Genomic DNA, 24,716 nt, shown 5'->3' with positions numbered 1-24,716 from the left:
CAGCTATAGCTTCTCAGCTTCTGCAGCTTTCTTTACAGGAAATTATGTGTAAGAGAAAGGACCTATTTAAGTGGTGCAAGTTCATATAATTACATCCTCACCCCACCCCGGATTAAGTCCCAGTATTGAATGTCATGTTCCATCTGTATTTTCCATCTGTATGAATGCAATGGATGAATTCCTTGCTTTAAAAAACTTAATTTACAGTGGATACTTACGGGAAGAATTTGAAGGCTTTCACAATACATCCAGTACCAGCAAAAAGATTCTTCAGGTCATCTACTGTGACAGAAGGTCTGTAATAGATTAAATCCCTCGTGTTAGCTAAATATCCAGGTCTCGATGACAACAACAACAAAAACCACCACATTTTTTTATTTATGTCAAAATAAACTGGTTAGCTTTTAAGGTGTGTTGCTTTTTAGTGTGTTGCTGTAACTTACTACCATGGCTACCTGTCCAGAAACAGAGCTCAACAACACCCCCCTTTTGGCTTTTTCCCAATTCACAGACAATCTGGGTTTCTTATATTCTAGTGGCATCACAAATAAAGGGTAAGCAACCAACCTTTCTGGGCTCTTATCCCCTCTTACGTGCAAATTTATCTGGCAGAATTTGTAATATTTTGTTTAACTTCAATGCCTCTGAATGATGTAACCTTCTTAGCTCTGACAGGTTGTAGGGCTGTCTTTTTATTATGTACTATTGTGGAAGAATGTGGGCTTGCTGTTTTTACTTTTTTCAATGTTGAATATTTTCTTTAACCTTGCTTATGCCATTAATATCCCACCCACTCCAGGGTGATTCGTAACTAAATAATACTCAGAGCAGAGTCACTGAAATAAATAGACAGACATAACTTAATTCCATTGTTTACAATGGAACTAACTATGACTATGACTAATGTAGGGTATCACCCAGTATTAGGAATCTAAAATTCCCTTGAGCAATTGATCAGACATAATCCAGCACCAGTTTAGATCAGAGATTGAAAACCAATGCTATATAGAGAATTATGTAATAATAATAATAATAATAATAATAATAATAATAATAATAATAATAATTTATTATTTATACCCTGCCCAGCTGGCTGGGTTCCCCCAGCCACTCTGGGCGGCTCCCAACCAAATATTAAAAACACAATACAACATGTTTTAGACTACTTCAGAATTCTGCTGTTCTTGATGACTGTACATAAATGTTTGAGATGCTCTTAAAAATCCATGGAATTATTGCACAAGAAACTCCACCCAGGATGCAGACATTCTGAAGCAACTCTTCAGCATCTGCTGATGCAAGCTGCTGCTGCTGGAACAAAAGAATTTATTTCGAGCCCATGAGCAAATGGCTTCTCTGTATATAGGCCATGGCCTACAAGCTGGCTTGTTTTATTTGTCATGTAAACAAAACCTGTAAGTCATGCAGCAGACTGTTACAGAACACAAGTGGTTTAGAGGAGCTGTCCTGCAATTGAGATGTGCCATGCTCTTTCTCGCCTCTCAAATCCAGTTGTTCATGTCCAGGGCCAGCCCTGCCATTGGGCAAGGGATTTCAGGTGTCATGGAAGGGCAGCAAATTGTTCTCCACTTAAATTAATTATTGTTATATGATTGCAGAGGAGAAAAAGTCACTTGGGCTAGTTCTGTTCACATTTAGATACTTACGGAATGTTGGATAGGTGCAGAGTGGCAGATGGTGGAAATATATTTTGGAAGTTCTTTGAGCCGGGTTTCTTGAAGCGATGCAAAGGGCTATTACTATAGTCCTTAGTCAAACCCTGATCCTCTTGTCCCTCACGAGGAAGCTGTACTGTCTGGTGCTTTGAGAGTGTGACACGCAGCACCTTCCCATATAGTTTTTGTCCATTTAAGTGATTCATGGCTAGAAAAAGAAAGAGAACAGATGGAAAGCTACTCCACTGAATCTGTGCTTACAAAATGCTTGCCCCAGTTATCAAATAAGTGAGGAGTAGACACACTTCAACTCAGCTTTATATTCAGTCACAGTTGCACATTTCAGGAGTTCTGATTTGCAGAGAGCTGCTGAAAGCACAGAATCTTGCTACTCCAGCACATCTTTTATTTTCCGTCAAGCGTATTTCCTACTATGACTGAATACCTCTTTCAAATTAATCGTGGACACTTAAAATAATGGATCAAATCCATTTGGTCCCTTCCGCTTTCAAAAGGGCTTTTGATTCACAGCAGACCCCCTTAACGGAAGGTGGTGGAGAGACTCATTTTCCCCTGAAAACCTGCTCAACTAGTTTGGGGGAATCCCCAGAATACAGAGAAGGTGACACAGAGGAACCAGCAAAAATCCCCTCCCCCTCCCATTAATGAAGACTCCAAAAGCAGTAGGCGCTCTTCAATTGGACCTGTGTAAACTGTAACATGACACTGTTATTACCTAGTTGGGCTTGGGTTGCATCTGCCATCTGAACTAAGGCATTTTCCTTCTTATTAAACATGATTTTTACACGGTGGACATCACCATAAACACCTGCAAAAGCAAAACAAGTATTTTTCAACACACCTTATGCACCAATCTCATTCAAGTTATTGGCTACTATTTAACCAAGTAGATCCAATGGAACGAATGACCAAGACTTAGTTCTATTAATTTCAATATCTCTATTCCTAGTAAAACTTAATTGAATGCAACCCTTTATATGCAACACTGGAGTATCACGTCCACGTCATGCTAAGGATCATTTCAAAGAGAACATTTAAAACAACAACCAGGAAGCTGGTGAAGCTTGTTAGAAATAGAGCCAGACATTGCACAAATATGATGAGTGTACTAAATACATACATCTTCCACATGAATGCATAGATCCAGAGTTTGTTTTATCCTAAGCTCAATTATTCCATCCTGAAGTAATCATTTACCTGGCCCAGTACATATATGTTTAAGAAGCACATAATGTGCATCTGATTATCAGTGTTTGCAATGAATACAGTTGAGAATGCAGCAAGAACTAGCAAAGAATCTAGACACATATCCATTTACTAGTTACTGGGGAGACAGATTATTCTAAAACAGCAATGGGAACCTCAGTCTAGGAGCAAAAATACAACCCAGCCCTTGTAAATGTAAAGATAAAGGGACCCCTGACCATTAGGTCCAGTCATGGCCAACTCGGGGGTTGCGGTGCTCACCTCGCTTTATTGGCCGAGGGAGCCTGTGTACAGCTTCCGGGTCATGTGGTCAGCATGACTAAGCCGCTTCTGGCGAACCAGAGCAGTGCACGGAAACGCCGTTTACCTTCCCGCCGGAGTGGTCCCTATTTATCTACTTGCACTTTGACGTGCTTTCGAACTGCTAGGTTGGCAGGAGCAGGGACCGAGCAACAGGAGATCACCCCGTCGTGGGGATTTGAACCGCCAACCTTCTGATCGGCAAGTCCTAGGCTCTGTGGTTTAACCCACAGCGCCACCCGCGTCTGGCCCTTGTAACTGTCCCCAATATATGCCCCATTTCCTCAGACCACATTCATCACCACCCATACTTCTCACCCCCAAATTCTTTTGCATGACTATGTCCTCTGATAATGCCTCTTTCTTGTCTGGATAGATAATACAAAGGCATGTATCAGTGTGCAGAAAGTGGCCTCATTCACAAAGGTAAAATTCATATTTGTTGCCCTGCCCAATTCTGCCCAGTCTATCACTGGCACATGGTCCTCAGAAGGTTGATGAGATTGAAATGCAGCCCTCAGGCTCCAAAAGCTTCCTCACTCCTGTTCTAAGATATAACTACTGCCTAACAGTTAAATAATCGCCACATGTAGACAACTCTGCAGAATGTAAAACCAACACAATTTGAAAAACCAGTCCCTCAGCTAATATCTTTCTTATTTTAATCTGGTGTTGTACACAAACCAACTTACCAAACAGAATAAAGAGTCCATCTGGTGTGATTGCCTGCGAAAAAATCACAAGGCAATATTTTTTAACCAAGCATAACGTATTAAAAAGAAAAGGTGCGTCAATTATTTTAGGATTGCCAGAGAACCTTAACAGGTAGCAAGTGCATGAATAGATAGTGAAATACAATATTAGGTAAACCAAAGTGCTCTTCTAAAGTAAAATTACTTCAAACATCCCCTGCCCCAGAATGTTCCAAATATATATCTATATACACATCATGAAAAGTTATTTCAGTTATATTTTTCATTGATAATACTGGTTATTATCCAATCTTTAGTTTAAATTTTGGGTTAAGTGTCATAAACTTAACTGCAAACTATGTTTATGCTATAAACTTTAGTACTATATATGAGGCTTACATCAGGATTGAGATTGCTAACAAGCAAAACGAAATTTCCGGGCATTCCAGTCATTCCTGGAATAGCCATTCGCCCAGTCATAGCAGAGGTGGTGATTGCAAGAGGACCAAGTGCACTGGGAACAGCTGAGACGGAAAGACCTGGAAAAGTCAAAATAGATCTATAGAAATATTTCAGAAGATGCACATGGCAGTTCAATTTTTATCTCTCATTTTAAAGCACAAGCTCAGAGCGAAACATTCTATAATAAATGCTTCATAAATAAGCAAAGGCCTGCCATTTATTCCTCCTCACCTGGTTAAAATACCACAAATAAATCTTTGCAGCCTATCTTGATAAGACAAACCGAAACTGTACCATCCCGTTCTTACGGATTTTCCATTTCTTGATGAGTTAAGATTTATTTCAATACATTGGGGGTTTGAGTTCTCATACTTCCAGCTAGTTGTTAAATACAGGTACAAAAAGAACAGCCCCACTACAATGATTCACTTTAACATGGCAAAAACATTTTCCTGTCCAAAGATAGATGAATTCCCCAATGCCCCAAGCTCTCCAACTAAAATTAAGTGCAGAAAAGTATAAAAGACACTGCTTTCTGACAGTATCATGGCCTACATACACAAAGGCGTGCTAGGTCCTTCGTCTACTCCAGTGCCCATTTTAATTAATTTGTTTAAACAAAAACAAACAGACAGACCAATAACAGACAGGGTTTACGCATACAGAAAAGGACTTGCCTGCCTGAGGAAACCCAATGGCAGGAGCAAAACCAGCAGCCCCCGCATATGGTGAGGAGATGATACCTGGAGTGCCTAAAAAAGAGAAATTAAATGAGAGTGCAAGAGATTAACTGCTAGAGAAAACAGAAAGCAATTTCAATTCCTCTAAAGCTTGCTAAATTAACCTGGCACTTATTTCAGGAGTTGGATACACACATTCAGTGCTTTTAGTCACTTTAGAGCAGGCATCCCCAAACTCGGCCCTCCAGCTGTTTTGGGACTACAATTCCCTTCATCCTTTACTGGTCCTGTTAGCTAGGGATGATGGGAGTTGTAGTCCCAAAACATCTGGAGGGCCGAGTTTGGGGGTGCCTGCTTTAGAGCCTACATGTGTCTGTGCTGGTTGCTCCTACTTCAAGACGATACAGCAATCATGGGATCAATAGCAGCTGTGCAATTTGCACAACTTGGCTCGCAATCCTATATTCACTTAGCTATAAGTGTATTTTATTATTCATTTAATTTATATACCACCTTTCATCTGAAGATCACTAGAGTGGCTTACACAGTATAAAGTTGTTGTCGAGGGTTTACTTCTGAGTAGATGTGTATAAGGTCGCGCCACAAAGATCCAAAATCTAGCGCAAGAATCAGCTTTGTACACCAGCCCTTTGTCTTATTATTTTTTTAAGTTACATGACTTTATTTATTGCATATTTATATACTGTTGACTGTAAGAAACAAAACAAAACCCCAAAGCTGTTTACAAAAAGAACAATGAAATTATCCGTAAAAACAGTTAGGAACAAAATATAATTAAAATCAACAATGCACTAAAAATAAGCTTAACAGGTGGTAGTGTTCCTTTTTGTCATACAGCAGTCCAAATCATGCTGTTCCTTTTCTGTGGCAGATTTGAAATTGTGATGAGGGAAGGAAAGAAAAATCTGACTATTATATATTTTCAGCCAAATCATAATAGTTTCCCCAGCTCTTACTACTTAGGGCAAAATCCAACAGCAAAATAACTTTGAATGTTTAGGTCGAACTATTGCTCTAAATTGAGGCATAATATAAAAAAGCTAGACGATAAATATTTGGGATTTATAATATGCAGATAGTCCTGATCAGAGAAACTCAAGCTACGTTTCCTGAAGTATACTCACACACTTGAACTGTGATACTTAACCTAATTAGATGCAAATTGCTACATAAACAGCTGTAAATTGTCCTTCCAATCTAAACAGACTCAGCAGCTTCCTTCACCCCTTATCTTTAGTGACAATATGGCAGTTACACAAATACAGCAAAAACACCATATATTAAACACCTATAATACATGGATTGGTACCATTCCTACTATTGGCAATATAGGTATTAATCATTTATTCACAATTCCAATTTCCATTGTAATTCATTATACATGCAACCAGCAACAAAGCACTTATTCAGTCAGACACAACCTGCATGAATACTGATACCAAACACAGAAATACAATACCCACCATTTTTACCTAGATTAGCAAGAATTCTAGTATGCAAATACTGGTGGGCTGCCTTTCAATTTGTGGTGAAAAGCTGTCTATAAATATTGGAAATCTTGGATTAAATCTGTTGATGTTGCCAATGATATTGTCCGCCCGCCCCCCTGGAACTGCTTATATTATTAGCTATTATTTTTAAGGATTATATTTTATTGCTATACATTGTCTGCTGTACTATATGATGCTGGTAACCGCTCTAAGTTCCTTTGTTTAATGAAGGACAGTCTAGAAAATTGGTACATAAAATAAACACACAGAGAGAAATGAAGCGTTCTTACCAAAGGCAGCAGCCATAGTGGGATCAAGGGAAGGCTGTCCATCACCTGAAGGAAGGTCTAAACGAGTAAAGTCTCTGCTTTTATCATTGTTGTATTTTACATTAAGGCTTGTTAGCTTGGAGAAATCAATACGAAGAGTGCAGCAAGCATTGTAGATATTCTGACCGTCTAGAGCCTGTAAAGATGATAGAAGAGCTGACTTGAGTTTATGAAGTCCTAATCTTTTACAATACTGATATATGCAAGATAATCCTTTTAGCAATCTTGAACATGCTTTGCGTAGAGCAGAAGGGGCAAGCAGCTAGTGAACATTTCTTGTGCCATTCCTCCATGTTTTTCCAAGTCCATTCTCTAATATTCACTACAGTCTTAAAGAACGGCATCATTCATACAGTTCCTTACAATATTACCACCACATGCCATCAAGGTAAGCAGCACACACATCCAAATGCCATAAGCATTTTGTTTTATTATCTGCATTGGTCAAGCTTATGGTGTATCATTAATGCTTTTCCAATTAGAGTACCTGTAAGTTACGGTTGTCAGTCATACTTTATGACAGTTGCAAAGGACGACTGCTCTGTAATTTCTTAACATGCAAAGAAGAGATTTTTACAACTATGCCCATCCAACCCCAACATTAACTATCTGGGCCCTTTATGCAACATCTTTTAGGTGGACAAGGTAATATTCATTCATTCAGCCTTCACTGGCATAGTTTACACAGTAAAATCATTTTTTAAAAAAAACAACGAACACTCACCATCCATAAAACATTAGTAATCCAGACATACTGAACACATAAAACATATAAAAGACTCAGTATCCACCATTAAATAAAGTAGTTTTAAATCTGACTTTAAAAATCTTGACTAAATATCTAGAAACAAAGCCTGCTATGACAGGTTTGTGTAGACAATCACTGCACCGGTATGTGCCACAAATGTATATCGGTTATGGACCTCCTTTAGCAACTCCAAATGGGATACTAGTGACACAAAACACTGGAAAATTAAGATGCATGTTAAACTCAAAGTCAAACGCAGCAAATTGTTAACATGGTCAATATCCAAAATTTATCAGGTGTATAGTTTTGCCCTTACCATTTTGGCATAATGTGCATTCATTGGATCAGCATATTGAAGCAAGGCCTGGAACTGGTTGTTTTTTGTGAAAGTGATAATCTTCAAGACTGTCCCAAACTTGGAGAAGATCTGAATAAAAATGCAGGTAGCCAATTCACACCTCAATACTTTCCAGAAAAGTTTTGAGAAGCAAACTTCATGTGTACCCGACCCCCAGCAAAATAATCAATGTTACTTATTAACCACGTGGACAGAGATGTTTTTCTGTCATAAGAACCACATGTAAATATAACAAAATCATTAAGTGAAATCTAGTGAAATAGCTAGATAGCTGTGCCTTATACTAAATGAAATTGTTTGGCTATATTACTACTCTTGCTGCAGAGTGAAGCAAACTCCACTCAATCATTTAATTGTTCTATAGGGAATGATTGCTTACATACATACAGCTAGAGCACAACAGAATTGTTAAGAATATTTAAATGAATACATAAGTAACCCCTATTAAAAAAGATAAAGGTAAATGACCTCTGACAGTTAAGTCCAGTAGCGAATGACTCTGGGGTTGTGGCGCTCATCTTGCTTTACTGGCCAAGGAAGCCGGCGTACAGCTTCCGGGTAATGTGGCCAGCATGACTAAGCCGCGTCTGGCGAACCAGAGCAGCGCACAGAAACGCCGTTTACCTTCCTGCCAGAGCGGTAATAATAATAATTTATTATTTGTACCCCGCCCATCTGGCTGGGCTTCCCCAGCCACTCTGGGCGGCTTCCATAGAAACCAAAAATACACTAAAATATCACACATTAAAAACTTCCCTGAACAGGGCTGCCTTAAGATGTCTTCTGAATGTCAGGTAGTTATTTATCGCTTTGACATCTGATGGGAGGGCGTTCCACAGGGCGGGTGCCACTACCGAGAAGGCCCTCTGCCTGGTTCCCTGCAGCTTTGCTTCTCGCAATGAGGGAACCGCCAGAAGGCCCTCGGCGCTGGACCTCAGCATCCGGGCAGAACGATGGGGGTGGAGACGCTCCTTCAGGTATACTGGGCCGAGGCTGTTTAGGGCTTTAAAGGTCAACACCAGCACTTTGAATTGTGCTCAGAAACGTACTGGGAGCCAATGTAGGTCTTTCAAGACCTGTGTTATGTGGTCTTGGCGGCTGCCCCCAGTCACCAGTCTAGCTGCCGCATTCTGGATTAGTTGTAGTTTCCGAGTCACCTTCAAAGGTAGCCCCACGTAGAGCGCATTGCAGTAGTCCAAGCGGGAGATAACTAGAGCATGCACCACTCTGGCAAGACAGTCCACGGGCAGGTAGGGTCTCAGCCTGCGTACCAGGTGGAGTTGGTAGACAGCTGCCCTGGATACAGAATTGACCTGTGCCTCCATGGACAGCTGTGAGTCCAAAATGACTCCCAGGCTGCGCACCTGATCATTCAGGGGCACAGTTACCCTATTCAGGACCAGGGAGTCCTCCACACCAGCCCGCCCCCTGTCCCCCAAAAACAGTACTTCTGTCTTGTCAGGATTCAACTTCAATCCATTAGCTGCCATCCATCCTCCAACCGCCTTCAGGCACTCACACAGGACCTTCACTGGTTCTGATTTGAAACAGAGGTAGAGCTGGGTATCATCTGCATATTGATGGACACCTAGTCTCTCCCAGCGGCTTCATATAGATGTTAAAAAGCATGGGGCAGAGGATGGAACCCTGAGGCACCCCACAAGTGAGGGCCCAGGGGTCTGAACACTCATCCCCCACCACCACTTTCTGAACACGGCCCAGGAGGAAGGAGCGAAACCACTGTATAACAGTGCCCCCAGCTCCCAGCCCCTCTAGACGGTCCAGAAGGATGTTATGGTTGATTGTATCAAAGGCCGCTGAGAGATCCAGCAGAACTAGGAAACAACTCTCACCTTTGTCCCTAGCCCGCCAGAGATCATCAACCAGCGCGACCAAGGCAGTTTCAGTCCCATGATGAGGCCTGAATCCCAATTGGAAGGGATCCAAATGGTCCGCATCCTCCAGGCTGCCTGGAGTTGTTCAGCAACCACCTATTTACCTACTTGCACTTTGACGTGCTTTTGAACTGCTAGGTTGGCAGGAGCTGGGACCGAGCAATGGGAGCTCACCCCGTCACAGGGATTCAAATTGCTGACCTTCCAATCAGCAAGCCCTAGTCTCAGTGGTTTAGACCACAGTGCCAACCGCGTCCCTATTAATCTTGAGTTAAATATATAATTCCAGGTTCAGATCTTCCCTTTTGGCCAAACTTATCGTCACAGTCTAGCAAAAGCAACTGACATGAAGAAACAGGTTTCTCCAGAGCAATTGAGGGGAACGATCTGTACCCATATGCATCTGTCACTATTTTGGAGGGAGAGAAACAGGCTGCACTCTGAATCGTAGCTGCAAACTTTCCCCCTTTTTAAAGGGAAATTCCCTTAATTCTGAATAGGATTCCTCGCAAGAAAAGGGAAAAGTTGACAGCTATGCTCTGAATGCATGCAAGTGACCAGATAACCGGTGCTGTTCGCTCCAGTCGCTATAGGCATATACTCTCTTTGGCAAATAATCATCACCAGATGCCCTCCCCTTGTCAGAAAATAGATGACCAGCCCAACACTATGAAAGATCAGCCCTGGAGAGGAAGTAGTGAAGGAATAAGCATCTGACATTTTGTTTTTCATTACCAAATACAACAATGTAAAAAAAAAAGGAATGACTTTTCCGTGTATAAGACTAGGTTTTTTTCTTTTAAAATTATGCCAAAAAGAGGGAGTCGTCTTATACATGGATAGTGCACAGTGCAAATTTCTTAAATTTGAGTCCCCCAAAACAGGGTCTTATACACGGAAAAATACGGTAATTGGTTTTTTTTATGTTAAAGTCTTTTACCTGATACAGCACTTCTAGAGTTACAGGGTAGAAGAGATTCTCAACTATAATTCGAAGAACAGAACTCTGACCAGGAGGTAGTCCGCCTTCAGTCGCAAGAGCACCTGCAAGGGCCAAGCCTCCGGACTGCACCGCATTCACTGCTTGCAACGCAGCTTGCGCTCTCTAAGGAGGGGGTGGAAAGAAAGGATGGAAATGTTTTGTGTTAAGTTGTGAGTTAACATATCAGACGACACAGCGATTCTTCAAGCAGCTCTTGTTTATTCAGAGGCCAGAACAGAACTAAACTGAAGGGTTCAGCCAACCGGCTTATATAGAGCTCCAGTACAACGTAACTGTAACAACTTTCTGTAACTATCCAATCACTGAACGTCACTTTCGATCCCTTATTTGCATATGTGGACCTGAACTATCTACAGTATCCCCTTGCTGGCCCAGGGTGAGAACTTCAGTACATAACATTTTGTGCATTGTACATGCCATTGTTAGCTTGCACACATGTTATTTAAAGAGTTACAAGGTATAAGGATCTATGTGCCCCCAAAGCATAACCTTACACTTTCTCTCCACTGCACCCAGTGGGCAAATTGTTCATCTACGGCAGGGGTCGGCAAGGTTTACCATGCCTGGGCCTGTTCACTCCAGCGGAGAGCCCTCCATGGACCGGAATGCGTGCGCACATGAGCGCACCCACCCGCAATTTATGGCGCCTGCACAGATGTGGTTTTTGGCGCCTGCGCAATTTTCAGTGCCATGGAAGCGAGTCCCCGCACCACACCGGTTTAGCACAGTGCGCGGGGACTCGCTGAGTGGGCGGCTCAGTTCAGGCGCAGCTCGTGGGCCGGTTAAACAACCACCATGGGCTGCTTGTGGCCCATGGGCCTTAGGTTGCCTACCCCTGATGTACAGAACATACTAGTGAAGGTTACAATTTTCCCATTCTGTATTTAATGCTTCTGAAACACCAAGCGTAGGGCTTGCAAAGCCAGCTCGTTTTCAGGAATTTAGTGTGTCAGGTGTCTGGCACCTGTCAAAAGTCCTTGGCACAGCACTCGAAGTGCCAAAAAACCAGGTGCAGTCAAGAGAAAATCAGAGGGGGGGGGGAGCAGAAAAGCTTCCCCACCCCTGCTGTTGACTGTCTTGTGTAAAAATCTTTACAACGTAATTGTTCTTATATATGCAATTGTTTTTACTGTTTTTATAGTATATTGTAAATTGCTTCAGAGTGCGTCACTGGGAACGATTTAATAAACGGAATAAATATTATGAGTGAGCAAAACCTTGCCTTTGCAACATTTCACTCCTTCAAAAGATGTTTCATTTCCAGGTGTTTCCCCATCCCAATGTACACACCCCCTTCCGGATTTTTCCAATGGAAAAGTTGAGAAGTCCTCATGGGGTGGAGAAAACCTCTCCTACCACAGTTCCCGCAACCCTCTGACCTTCACATATGTAGTCAGCACACCATCAGACTTTATCTATTAGCTGTACTGTCCAGCCTAGTAACAAAACACGAAAGTTTTTAAACAGCTAACTAAAAGTAGCTGAAGTTCAACTTCCTTTGCTCCAAATCAAAGCACTGGCCTGCTTTCAGGAAAGTAAACTGAAGGCTTATAAAAACAGGATATTTAAGTGGTTTGAAAATCATTTACGTACTAATAGTTCTAATGAATATTATGGATTCCACCCCGCCCCCCAAAAAAGTACCATACTCACAGCCTGATGGGGTAGATTGTCAGTCTTAAGTTCTCGGTGATTGGAATACTGAATATAAACAGGCTGGCTGCGGAGGTGAGGAGTAACAGGAGTGTAGTAGTTCACCATAGTAACGGCAGCTTCTTCTGAAGCCATTTCTAGGAAAGCCTGCAATTAACACAAACAGAGGAACGTTATGATTGTAAAACCACTTTTGCTTGAAAACAAACAATCAAACAAACGAACAAAAAACGGTGCACAGACTGCTGCTTTTATATTTGCTATGTACTTTAAAAACACATCTATTTACAAAAGAAAACATTGCATTTTTTATTTATTTTTACTTCAAGTAGTTCCTTATTTTTATTACGTAAAGGTGCCTTATTTCACAAATTGGAGATAGACAGGCATTTATCAATGTGTGACCCAATATAAGTTTTTTAAGAGTGCATTCTCCAAACACCCAATACCATTATAACTGCTAAAGACATTGCAAGAAACAAATAAAAATATTTTTGTTTAAATAACACAAGTTTTCTATATATCTAGTGATTTCCCCCAAAAGCTTTTTTTTTTTTTTTTAACTTCACAACTATACAGTGACCAGCTTCAGATGTGATGAAAAACCATCTTTTTCTGCAACCAGGCCTTTGGCTGAATAGCACCCTATGTTCTTTCAAATGTGTTTGTGGGAGGGGGTGGGGTGGGTTATTGGTTTGTTTTGTTCTTGCTTTTATTATGCATTTTGTGCTTTTATCTTGTATTTTTTATGCTGTGAACTGCCCTAAGATCTACAGTTGAAGGGCAGTACAGTATACAAATTTAATAATAATAAGAATATTCCTCTACAAGAGCGCGCCTCAGAATTGCACGTTCCCTTCTTCTACCTCTTTTGTACACCGAGAAGAAGGGATTGAAAGCTTCCACTTCTGATATTAAAGCCAGGTCCAAATTTTGAGACATGTGTTTTGTTTAAAACTATGGTCTGAGAGCAAAGCTACGATACAAAATTACACTTTCGTGGTTCATGCAGCTGAAGATTGAGGACACCTGCTATTGACCTGCGCTCTTGGACTGCAAATGGCAGGCAGCTCCCTGAAGGGCTGGAGAGATACTGCAGAGAACTTCTTTGTAGCCCAGGAATCATGGTCAATAGCCTTTTGGGGGCTGGGTGTGGGCTAGGCGATAATCTGAGTAACTTCCTGGTTTCAGGCACATGCTTGGCTAATTTTAGAGGCAAAACTATTGTGAGACAATTGGGAGATTTGAATTGCTCAACTCTTAACTATTCCACTGAATACTAGCCAAAGAGCATACGCTACATAAACTACTTTTTCTTGTATTTTGGGTATTTACTGCAAAGTATATACATACCTGGCTCTTGTCCTTCAACATCAAGAGATTGGTTACTTTGCCAAAAGGTAGACCTAGAGAAATTATTTCCGCTTCAGTGACGTCATTTGGAATTTTACGAAGATGAAGGACTCGAGAAGGGGAGCAGGGAGATCTGTCTCCTTTAAATTTTTTGTTGTCATTCCCATTAGCTAAGATATAAAGAAACACTTCAGATAAAAATGTATAGCATTGCTAAAAATTTTGCTTGCAGTGCGGGTCACAACATCAAATCACCTGTACTAAGCAATAACAAGCTTTTTGTTTCCTTATGACATTTGTGTTTGTTCACTAATCTCTAATCACAGGAAGGTTCTAATTCTGTTTTAGATAAAGTCTGTACGGGTTTATTCCAGTCACAGAACTCGGGAATTTTTCTTTTGGCTCACTAGACACTCTAGGAAATCATGGTAACTAATTCTACAGCAACCAAAAGGGCTTCAGCAGCTGGGCCTGTTACTGAGCATGTTTCACAGAGAGGTTTATAAGCATATTACCCAGCTACTGGCTGCTTTGGAACTTTATAAGAGTAATAAAGCCCCCTAACATCATACAAAAGCATCAAGAAAGGTATTGCAGGAGAGATCAGCGCTCCAGGGGAGATTGTGAGAAAATCAGAGCATGAGAGTCAACAATGCTACAGCCTGTTTTGACGATGGACCTTTTGCTAATCTATGCACTAATAGCATCTTGGTTGATTCTGCAGACAACCAATTTACAGTACTGCACAGAGGATCTTAAGTGTCAATAAAATATATTTTAGCTTTGCCAAAAATGGAAGAGGAGGATCACTGATCCCCACCCTAGATTCCTGAACTAGCACATGCACAGTAGCCATGGACTGACTATGTTAGGAAGGGAAAGAGTGGGTGAGTCCACTATCTGCTCACACAGACATCCTGAACGAAGTGAGGAAGCCTCCATTGCTGCTGCCAGCTCACCAGCCATGGGAAATGGGCCAGTAAACCAATCACCAGTAAATTATTGCAGAAGCCTATTGCGTAAAGGCGGTTTGTACATGTGCTCATAAGCGTAAGCTTGATCTGCCTGGGGTGAATATATCAGGCTGTTTTGGAAGTAGCGGATCTCTATGCAAGTCACTTCTTCAGAGGTGGATTTTAGGGGTACACCTGAAGGAAGCACGCAGGTCAGGACTGAAGACTCTCCATTCCTCTGCTTCAACTCTTCCGTTTTTGCAGATTCTCTCTGCAACTCCTCCAGATATGCTACGTCACTTTTCCCCAATATGGAAACCAGAATGACAATATTCAAGTACTGAGAAAAACGACCAATTGCAAAGTATTATGTTAACGTTCCTTTGCTATTTACAGCTCTGCCTGTTGAGGTTTGCTTAACTGGAAAGGTTGTTCTCAAATTCATTACTGTTTTCTCAAGTTTTGAGAAAACTTTTTTGAAATTACTAGGGCAAGGGGCTGACTGAAGAAAACCTTTGACTGACCGTTGAGATAATTCAAAAATTAACTGCAAATGGTTTATTATTTTATTTATTTCATAAAATTTATACACCGCTTGATTGCAGAAAACCATCAAAGCAGTTCTTAGTGCACTTTTTTTAAGTAAGAGCAATAAATGATACTTTCATGCCTGCTTTACAGGTAATTCAAGATCTTTCATAGCCTCTTTTAGACCTAACTAGCTAAAATAATTTGACAGCATCTATAAATTCACCATTTCATACCTTTAGCTGATAATGGAAGGCTATCTACATAAATAAGGCTGTTCACTGGAACACTGTTCGCTGTTCCATGGGGAATCCAGTGGTTCCCAAATGTTTTTCCCCATGGACCACTTGAAAACTGCTGAGTGTCTTGTTTTAGGAATAGGAATGCACTGCTAGATGCTGTACGGTTTATCTGTATTTTTACAGACAAGCCGTGTACCACCTGAATAAACCTTATAGACCACTGGTGGTCCACAGAGCAGAGTCTGAGAACTTTCCCAAACTTCCTCTTCCTTCTCATTTTGAAGCTGATTACAAATTATTCCATGCCAATTATGCGCAGGGAAAACTCTTATGCAGATGTTACATTAACCATAGTTATCTCTTAAAGGGAGTAAGAGAGAATGCTCACACAAGAGGGGAGGAGCGTGTGAGTCTGGGGAGACTCCCAGTTTTAACCATGGTTAGATTAGGCAGCATTAAACTAAAGAACGTGTTATGAGTGAGTTACAATATAAGGCAATGGGAATTCAATAGCTATCTTGATCATTGGAGGCGTGTTCATCTACTTCCCATGGGTCCTTTCTTAAATAAGCCATGTGATAGACCCTCCACTGTTGCTACAAGCACAAGTCCCATGGAAAGTTGTCACACTGATCAAACTGGGGTGGTGGCAGCAATCCTTGGGGGTCTGCCTCTACTTACGTTAACACACTGCAGAATAGCTTTGCAAATAAGTCCTCAGACGTGACCAGCTCATAAAAATTGAACTTTACACAGGAAACAAGGCGAGGGGCTATTTGCAAACCTGCTGCAAGGTGTGTTCTCTAATCATACAATCATACCTGTAGCAGGAGTAGAATTGCTCATGGTAAAAGGCCCGTAAGCGAAACTAGGTGGAAGAAGCTCATCAGATCCACGCTGGAAAAAATACCATAAAAGTAAAATGTAAAAATACTTGCGCCTCAAGTTTTATTTTAACACATGTATTTCAGAAACTTTTGATAACAGGAAGATTTTTGTTGAAGGAAAAACAAAGTTTTACTTTAAAAAAACAGTTTTATTGTGGATTGAAAACCACTATTTTAGCCTATCATTTTATGCACAATGAAAATGTTTCAACATATTGCACAAAGAAAAGAATCCACCCTACCAACCATCCGAAAACAAATACTAGACCAACATTTAGATGGGTTCAACACTCACAGGCTTCCACTTATTTAACTAGTCTGTTTTACACTCTCACTCAAGCTGGCATTCCCATATATACATCTAATATAAGGTTCCCTTTTTATTTCTCACATTTCTCACAAAACTATCATTCATATCTCTACACATTCTTGTTGAGGTCTCATATACTTGTTCAACAGAAAGGAAAAAACAGAAAGTCACAGTTAACCACAGCTTCCCATTTTGGGAACCAGGAACTATGGTTTCTTTAAAAAACGGCAGGATTTGGAACCAAACACATGGGAGATTTTTGAAGCTCCACAGGCTGTGCAGCATAAACAGCCCTATCCACTTGGCATGCCAAAAATGAAATAATTATGAGGTATAATGAGATATTTCAATGCAAGAGTGGCTTGCTATGAACCACAGCTGCATTTTCACAACTAATGTATTTTTTCCTCTTCAACAATGGTTTCATAATGCTTAAATTTCTTTCTCTTGGCTCTAAAAAGCTGACAATGGTAGATAGCTTTAAAAAATAAAATAAACACCCAATAATAATAAAATATGAGAACCTTAAAATATGCCCCGCTGCCTGAAAATAAAACAACCCTCAAACTTGTGTTCTACATGAAACCTTGATTGACCTGGTTTGCTAGGCCAAACCGTGGATTAGCACAAATGTGCAAGCATGTGGGCTCCCAGAAAGGACATTACAACTGTTTTGGGCCTCCCCAGTTTTGTTGCTGCATTGTGCCATGCTAATCCATAGCAGGGGTTCTCCCCCCCCCCACCAGGGCCCACTTAAGAAGTATGAAAATTACTGAGGCCCACCAGCCACAAAAAGGCAATGCAGAGGTGGAAAATACCTTTTATTTTTGCATTTCCCAAACATGTCACTTAAAATATTTTTACACATCTCCTGTCATTTATTCTCCCCTTCCCCTTTCACACTTAACTTGTATTCTATTTCCCCATAAGAAGAAGAAGAAGAAAAGTTTGGGTTTGATATCCCGCCTTTCACTCCCCTTCAGAAGTCTCAAAGCGGCTCACATTCTCCTTTCCCTTCCTCCCCCACAACAAACACTCTGTGAGGTGAGTGGGGCTGAGAGACTTCAAAGAAGTGTGACTGGCCCAAGGTCACCCAGCAGCTGCATGTGAAGGAGCGGAGACGCGAACCCGGTTCCCCAGATTACGTGTCTACCGCTCTTAACCACTACACCACACTGGCTCTCTAAACTACTTCTTTCCTCCTTCCTCATTGCAGCTTTTACATTTTTTGTCTTCTCTTGGCTTGTTCCTTTCTATTCCCAATTATTATTAATACACATTAACCGTTTATCTGTCTAATATATTTGACACCTGCTCTGCCCCTTTCCCCTTAAGAGGAATACCTCGCTTTCCTCCCACACTGAACTGTTGTCTTCTAGTCACCAGTTTGTGGGGAGATGTTGAAGCTGGTATTGTTCCAACAAGAAGGCTATGGCACAGCAAAGGGGGTGGGGTGTTAGGCAAGTGAGGAAGCACTGGGCAGGTTGTGGCCCTGAGACTCACCTGAAAGGAGGCAGGGGCCCACCATTTGTGAAACACTGGCTTAGTGTGTCATCCACCTGAACTCATGGTTTAACTTTCTCCAGACTAACCATGAGCAGGAACCAAGGTTTGCCTGTTAATAGCTTATGGTTGGTCCTGGAGATCTAAGCCAAGAGTTCAGAAGACATACCAACCAAAACTATGACTTAGTTCATTGGAGCACAACAACAAATGGTCAGGAAGAAGCAATACAGCTGTGGTAACTTCTCCCAGCTCATATGTTTGTACCAAGGGATCATGTGGCATAACGTGATGTGCAAATCAGGCTATTATGTGGAAGCAAAAATATGTCCTTTGCTGAAACACCATATATTGTTGCAAAACATGAAATTCTGAACATTTATGTGTGAAGATACTTCTGCTGATGGGGGCTCAATTTTTCTCCTTTCCTTGAAGGACACTCCCCCACAAACATTCCAACTCTAGAAGATAAGGATTTTCCAGCTTTTAAGGGGCTGCAGACATAGGGGAAATCAGTGAACACTACTGCCATGTGCATGCAGAAATTCCTTCTATTCATGCAATGGGATCTTGCAATTCCAGTCATGATCTTGCTTACCATTTGCCATAACAAACCCCATTTGTGACTAAGCAAAAATGTGGATCGACTTGAAATACTAGTTGAGTAACAGTCAAGTAATTTTAACTGTATTACACTTAGATCTACAGATCTTTTAACAATGGGGGGTTGCAGTTTAACTAACTAACAGAGCCTGACAAGCATGCAGGTTAGCACGAAGCAGTTTCACTATAACCCTCAATGCCTCTTCTCTTTGAAGAGAAAAAAGTATTGTTCAAGGCTAGTGAAAACTTCATAGTGCATTGGCTATAGAGGTAATCAGAACTGTTACAACTGCATTCTCCAACGTAGTTCCTTCCACATATTGTTGGGAGTCAAAACTCCCATCATCCCTGACCATTGGCAACACAGGATGTGGCTGAAGGACTTTAGCCCAAAACATCTGGAGGTTGGTTGTTCTGCAGTTATTTTAGTTCAACAGCAAGTGGGAGTCTTCTCTAAATCAAGTTCAGAAAAATGTGTAGGGAACAGAAGCTCTGTTTAAACACTCTGCTACGTTGTATTCACACACCTCTTCTTTGTAAGCAGGACAGAAAACCGACAGAGTGGAGTTTGACAGGTCTGGAAGCACATACTTAAGTTCACATGCCAGAAGGAATTAAAATCAGAAGGAATTCGCTTTCTTGGGTCTAAAAATTCCTGGGCTGCAGCTGCTCATCACGGCGATACTTGCAGGTTCAATATCTGTATTGCCGAGATCAGCAGCAGTTAGATGGAACAGCAGAGAATTAAAAGGCAGGTGGTTCACACATTGCATGACACTCTCTGCTTCTGCTCTGTCATTTTTAAATTCACATACAGAAGTGCCAACTTGAATAAACTACCGTATTTTTCCCTCTATAAGACGCACCAGACCACAAGACGCACCTAGCTTTTGGAGGAGGAAAACAAGAAAAAAAATATTCTGAATCTCAGAAGCCAGAACAGCAAGAGGGATCGCTGGGCAGTGAAAGCAGCAATCCCTGTTGCTGTTCTGGCTTCTGTGATAGCTGCACAGCCTGCATTCGCTCCATAAGACGCACACACATTTCCCCTTACTTTCTAGGAGGGAAAAAGTGAGTTTTATAGAGCAAAAAATACGGTATTTGGTGGTGGCAGGTGGCAGGTAAGCTCTGCCCCACAGAATCAATCACTATGAGGTGCACACACACCATTTGAATGGCAATGCTCATTAACTTTGGAGGGGGCAACCCTCCTATGGATACACAAAGGTGCCATGTCTGAGAAAATTATACTTCCCTTACTCACAAAGTACCGTAACTCAAACCAATTAATTTGAATACTTACCCCCTAACCACATTTAATACCCCAGATTTAAACAGTCAATGATTTGGGCAGAGTATGAGGTTACATCTGTGTTAAATGGGAGGATTCTTGGTCCAGTGGGCCATACTACAAATAAGCAATAGTAAATGGATCACTATTTCAGAGAATAGCATAGTGAATCTAAGATCATATCAAGTTGTGCTCCTGGAGCAAAGGCTGGCAACCTGGTGCCCATAGGCACTGTGGAGCTTGCAAAGGCCTTCATTGGTACCCCGGGCATTCCCTGCAATGCCACTTGGTTGAATTTTATAGAATGTGCATGCACACTTCCTCTTAATTGGGACCTCTCTAATCTGTCTCCAATCTAGCATGTTCTGATGTCCTAGCCAAGTAGTAGTTTCTGCCTGTAGTAGTATCATGCTACTTGGGCAGATTGCTTAGGTCTTCCGCTAAAAATAAGAGCAGACTTTACACAATGTTCCCCTTTTAACTACTACTAAGACAGGAACCCTTTGCTTAACCTGCCTGGCACTTGCCAATTATAATACTTCAAAATGTTTGCACATTTCATATCATTTGCCCGGAAAACATCAAAGTTACAGGCAATAGAAGAGAGTGGGATTTCCAATAGAAACTAAACTCATTGCAGACTACAAATATTTAATCAATCCTATTTATTTTTGCAGGCTATAAAATAAAGCCTCCTTGGAAGACCTGTTTGGGCTGGCCTTAAGGGCCCACGGGTTAAGTCAGCGAAGGGTGTCCTGACTGTAATAAAACCTCAACCCTTCTCTCAAAAAGAATACAATGAAATTATCAGTAAAAACAGTAAAACGTGTATTTTGAAAATTCAAAAAATAATATCAACAATAAATGTGTGGGGACTGCTTTCAAGTATGCGTCACACAATTCATATGACTAACTCTTAAAAATAAATGGATTGGGTTTCTCATATGCACACACTCTTGATTAACTGACTGCTGTCATAAAGCAAATCCCTCTAGTTTGAGGCACAGGAGTCGAATTTCCAATTTCACCATAATCTAGTAAAGTCTATATTATGCCTTAATCACTCCCTAAATAGCTATGCACCAGAGTTAGAAGTACTTTTTACTTTAAATAATCTAAATCAAACATATTTCAAACCAGACGGCAGCACATCCTTAATAGATGTATGTTTTACGTTTAGTTCAAAATGAGGCAAAATGTTTGTCAATTTTTATTTCTTAAAAGTGCCATAGATGTGTAGTTCACTGTTACGGCTCATGCTTCCTCCCCCATTCTCTGTTTCAGTCTCACATTAACAGCCACCTGGCATTATCACAAACAGTCATTGATTCTGCAATACATCTGGAATGATAAGAGTGGTAGCTTCAAATATCTCAGATGTTTCAACATTTAGATTTCACTATGTGATTCCAAAGAAGATCTTCGTATTGTTGGCACATTTTATGTGAATAGCTGACATTCAAGTTCAACGAGACTAGAATATCCTGGTTCATGCAAGTACAGCTATTTAGACAAGAGTGAGCAAAAAATTAGTAACCTGAGCTTCTGCACTAACATGTTCTATTACAAAATGAACACAAACCATTAAGACTCTTATACTCAAGTGTATAGGAAATCAGAAACAAGGGTCTTGTACTATTATATTAAAACATATATTTCAAAATTAATATTGATATACAAATCTCACATTGCTTTCAAACATTTATCTAGTCACCTATCTTGGGGGGGCGGAATAAAATTCTACTCTACAAGCAAACATATAGGTAAGCTACATATATAAAACTGTTTTAATCATGTTTAATGTTTAGGTCATATTGTAAATTGCTTTGAGGTGCCTCGTGAGATGCAATTCATAAACGGAGAAGTAACAACAACAACAACAATAACAATAGGTGCTGAGAGAGAAGTACCCTTGGTAATCTTCCCCAGTCCTGCTAGAACATGTTCCACTTGCCTGCTACTTTACAGAACTTCAATTTCAGCCTTTTGATATTAGTACAAGCTTGATGAAAATTTGTACAAAATGCCATTAGGCAACCCCCTTCCAAAAGTGCCAAATGATGGGTGGGCTTGCTTGGTAATCTTTCACCTCAAGTGAAAAGAGCAAAAACAGCAGGAAACAATACTGAAATTTGGGATGAATTCAAAATAACTATCGTCACATTTTTTGGGTACTATTTTAGTTCCAGCTGGAAACTCTTTAGAATGAAGTAACCTAACACATGCAAAAGAGCTTCTGGTGTCACTTACATAGATGCCAAGATTTCCATTTTCCAGTATAAACAAAGTCCGTGTGGCGCAGTAGCCAGAGGGTTGGGTTTCAGTTCAAAAGTCCCGTTCAGCTATGAAGCCTTGAGCAAGTCCGCCTCAGCCTAAGCCACTCTCACAGGGTAGCTATGTGAAGCTACAATGCTGTTCTGAGCTCCTTGCAGGAATGCAGAAATGCAGATGTGAATGTTGATTCGTAAAGAAGAAGAGCCATTTAGGCTTTGACACGGAAAGCTGGCCTCAGATGGTAAAAAAATCTGACAGAGAAAATCTAGAAGCAAAATATCGTGGTTGTGTTGGCCCTACATACATACCATTTCATGATGCCAAATTACCTAAATGAGATAGCAACAAGCTTCACTGACAACAAAGACGTCCCATTCCAATACTAGTCCAACAAGTTGATCAGCAATCTCCCTAGAAACAGGGCTGTTAAATTAACAGAGGGAGCAGCTGTTTCAGCCTTGCCTTCTCACTGGCACAGTTAGTTAGCATGCAGCTAGTTCCATTGTCTCATGTATCAATTATTGAGGCTGCCTGCTAGATCAGTAACAAGATACTATGGGCCTAACAAAAGGCACACAAGACTGTAATTAAAGAGCCAGTGGAAAGGATGCCTATAATTGAAGGAATGGCTTCAGCAACTATGTAAGGACTACAAGGAATAATAAAATCAAGATACCTAAAGCTCAAGAGACTCTTCATTCACAAAGGCCTTAGAATATTTCTAGAATTCTCTTTTCACCAAGTTAAAGTATGAGACTATACTTTGAGAAATTGGTGGTAATTTTTGACTGAGAAAGGTTTCATGTTAAAAAAAAACCCACTTTCAAGTACAGGTTCAAGTTCAGGGGGTGGCCTCAATGATCCTACAGCTTTTGGTTCCCCAACCAGGAAAATGTGAACAGTGTGCTAAGTCCAGCTCCTGCCCTGGACAAACTGTGCTCATGAATTGTACCCATGTGTTTGCCCCTTATCTATTCTGCAAAGACGTAAAATGCAGCAGAAATTTGCAAGGAACAGAGAAGTGGGCACCAGTAATGTTTGGGTCTGGAAATTTACCTCAATAGCAATACAGTCGTACTTTGGAAGATGAACGGAATCTGTTCGGAAGTCCATTCAATTTCCAAAACGTTTGGAAACCAAAGCGCAGCTTCTGACTGCCTGGGTTCCAAACAATGTTCGCAAACCAAAACACTTACTTCCGGGTTTGGGAGCCAAAACGTCTGAATACCAAGGCATTCAGGATCCAAGCTATGGCCAACTGTACACAGTATCTGATAGCAAGCTAAATTGGGGTGGGGGTGGGGTACATTTCTTTATATTTATGTATTTATAACCTGCACTTTCATTAACAATATATCGTGGTATACAACATGTAAGAATAAAATCAGTGAAAAATATCAAACAAAACATCAATAAATACTAATCGGTTAAAGGAGAAAAGTTCATATTGCACAGGCCTCTGCTAAACCTCTGCTAGAGTAGAGTTTCAAAGCGCAGGGCATGCCATGCTAAAGGCTTGATCCCTAGTGAAGGCGAGCCAAACCTGAGGGTCGTGGGGAACCCGGATCTCAGTGATCAAGGAGGGATGTAACTGTTGGTTTCTGCTCTCTTCACTGTGCAGCGAAGTGCTTGTCACGAGACAGGTGTTTACATTCCACAGTCTGTGCTGTTGGAGTTTCTCACGGGAAAGGAGACTGGATGTGACGTACACTGGTTTCCTGTTTTTCACTGTTCACACTGAGTTTCTCTCCGTGCTTTAGAGGAGAGAGGATGCTTTCTCTGCTCCGGCAGAGGCAAGATGTTTTTCTGTAATCTACCAGCTTTGAAGTGTAAATAAAGTAATATAGAGTATGTGGCACGTACTCCTCATCATTCCGCTGTGCACGGGCTACTGCAAATTTTCAACAGTAACAATACTTAAGGTACTTTGAGCCAAAGTTGTTCAGAACATTGTGAATTAACACAAGTACCTTGGAACCTGGCCTTTTAGTAAATCAGCAACAAGCGCAGCTCTAACAGCAGCAGGGTACCACATTGCCAGTTATCTGTTCCTGTGATCCACCTGGTTGCTGCATCTGTGCTAGATGAAGCTTCTGGACCAGATACAGGGCCAGCCCCATATAAAAGTGTATTACAATAATCAAGCCTTGAGGTTACCAATGCATAGACCACTGTGGTCAGGCTACTGTGTTGTCCAGGAATGGTTACAGCTGATGTAGGAGTCACAGAGCTTCAAGT

General features: G+C 41.0%; 1 protein-coding gene across 1 annotated transcript in view; it reads right to left on the bottom strand.

Moving 5' to 3' along the window:
- Nucleotides 1-24,716, bottom strand: part of PTBP3 (polypyrimidine tract binding protein 3) — a 49,021-nt gene that overhangs the window by 7,030 nt on the left and 17,275 nt on the right. Inside the window, exons 3-14 of the mRNA XM_079959915.1 lie at nt 16,432-16,507; nt 13,888-14,057; nt 12,535-12,681; nt 10,819-10,983; nt 7,942-8,052; nt 6,839-7,013; nt 5,031-5,109; nt 4,295-4,454; nt 3,896-3,929; nt 2,413-2,505; nt 1,668-1,884; nt 219-296 (exon numbers count right to left, since the gene is read on the bottom strand). Of these exons, the coding sequence (XP_079816041.1) occupies nt 219-296; nt 1,668-1,884; nt 2,413-2,505; nt 3,896-3,929; nt 4,295-4,454; nt 5,031-5,109; nt 6,839-7,013; nt 7,942-8,052; nt 10,819-10,983; nt 12,535-12,681; nt 13,888-14,057; nt 16,432-16,507 (1,505 nt within the window). The remainder of the gene's footprint in view (nt 1-218; nt 297-1,667; nt 1,885-2,412; nt 2,506-3,895; nt 3,930-4,294; nt 4,455-5,030; nt 5,110-6,838; nt 7,014-7,941; nt 8,053-10,818; nt 10,984-12,534; nt 12,682-13,887; nt 14,058-16,431; nt 16,508-24,716) is intronic.

The sequence above is a fragment of the Podarcis cretensis genome (assembly GCF_951804945.1).
Source record: "Podarcis cretensis genome assembly, chromosome: 17".
Lineage (NCBI taxonomy): Eukaryota > Metazoa > Chordata > Lepidosauria > Squamata > Lacertidae > Podarcis > Podarcis cretensis.
The sequence above is the reverse complement of the archived record's forward strand: the minus strand, read 5'-3'. Positions and strand labels throughout refer to the sequence as shown.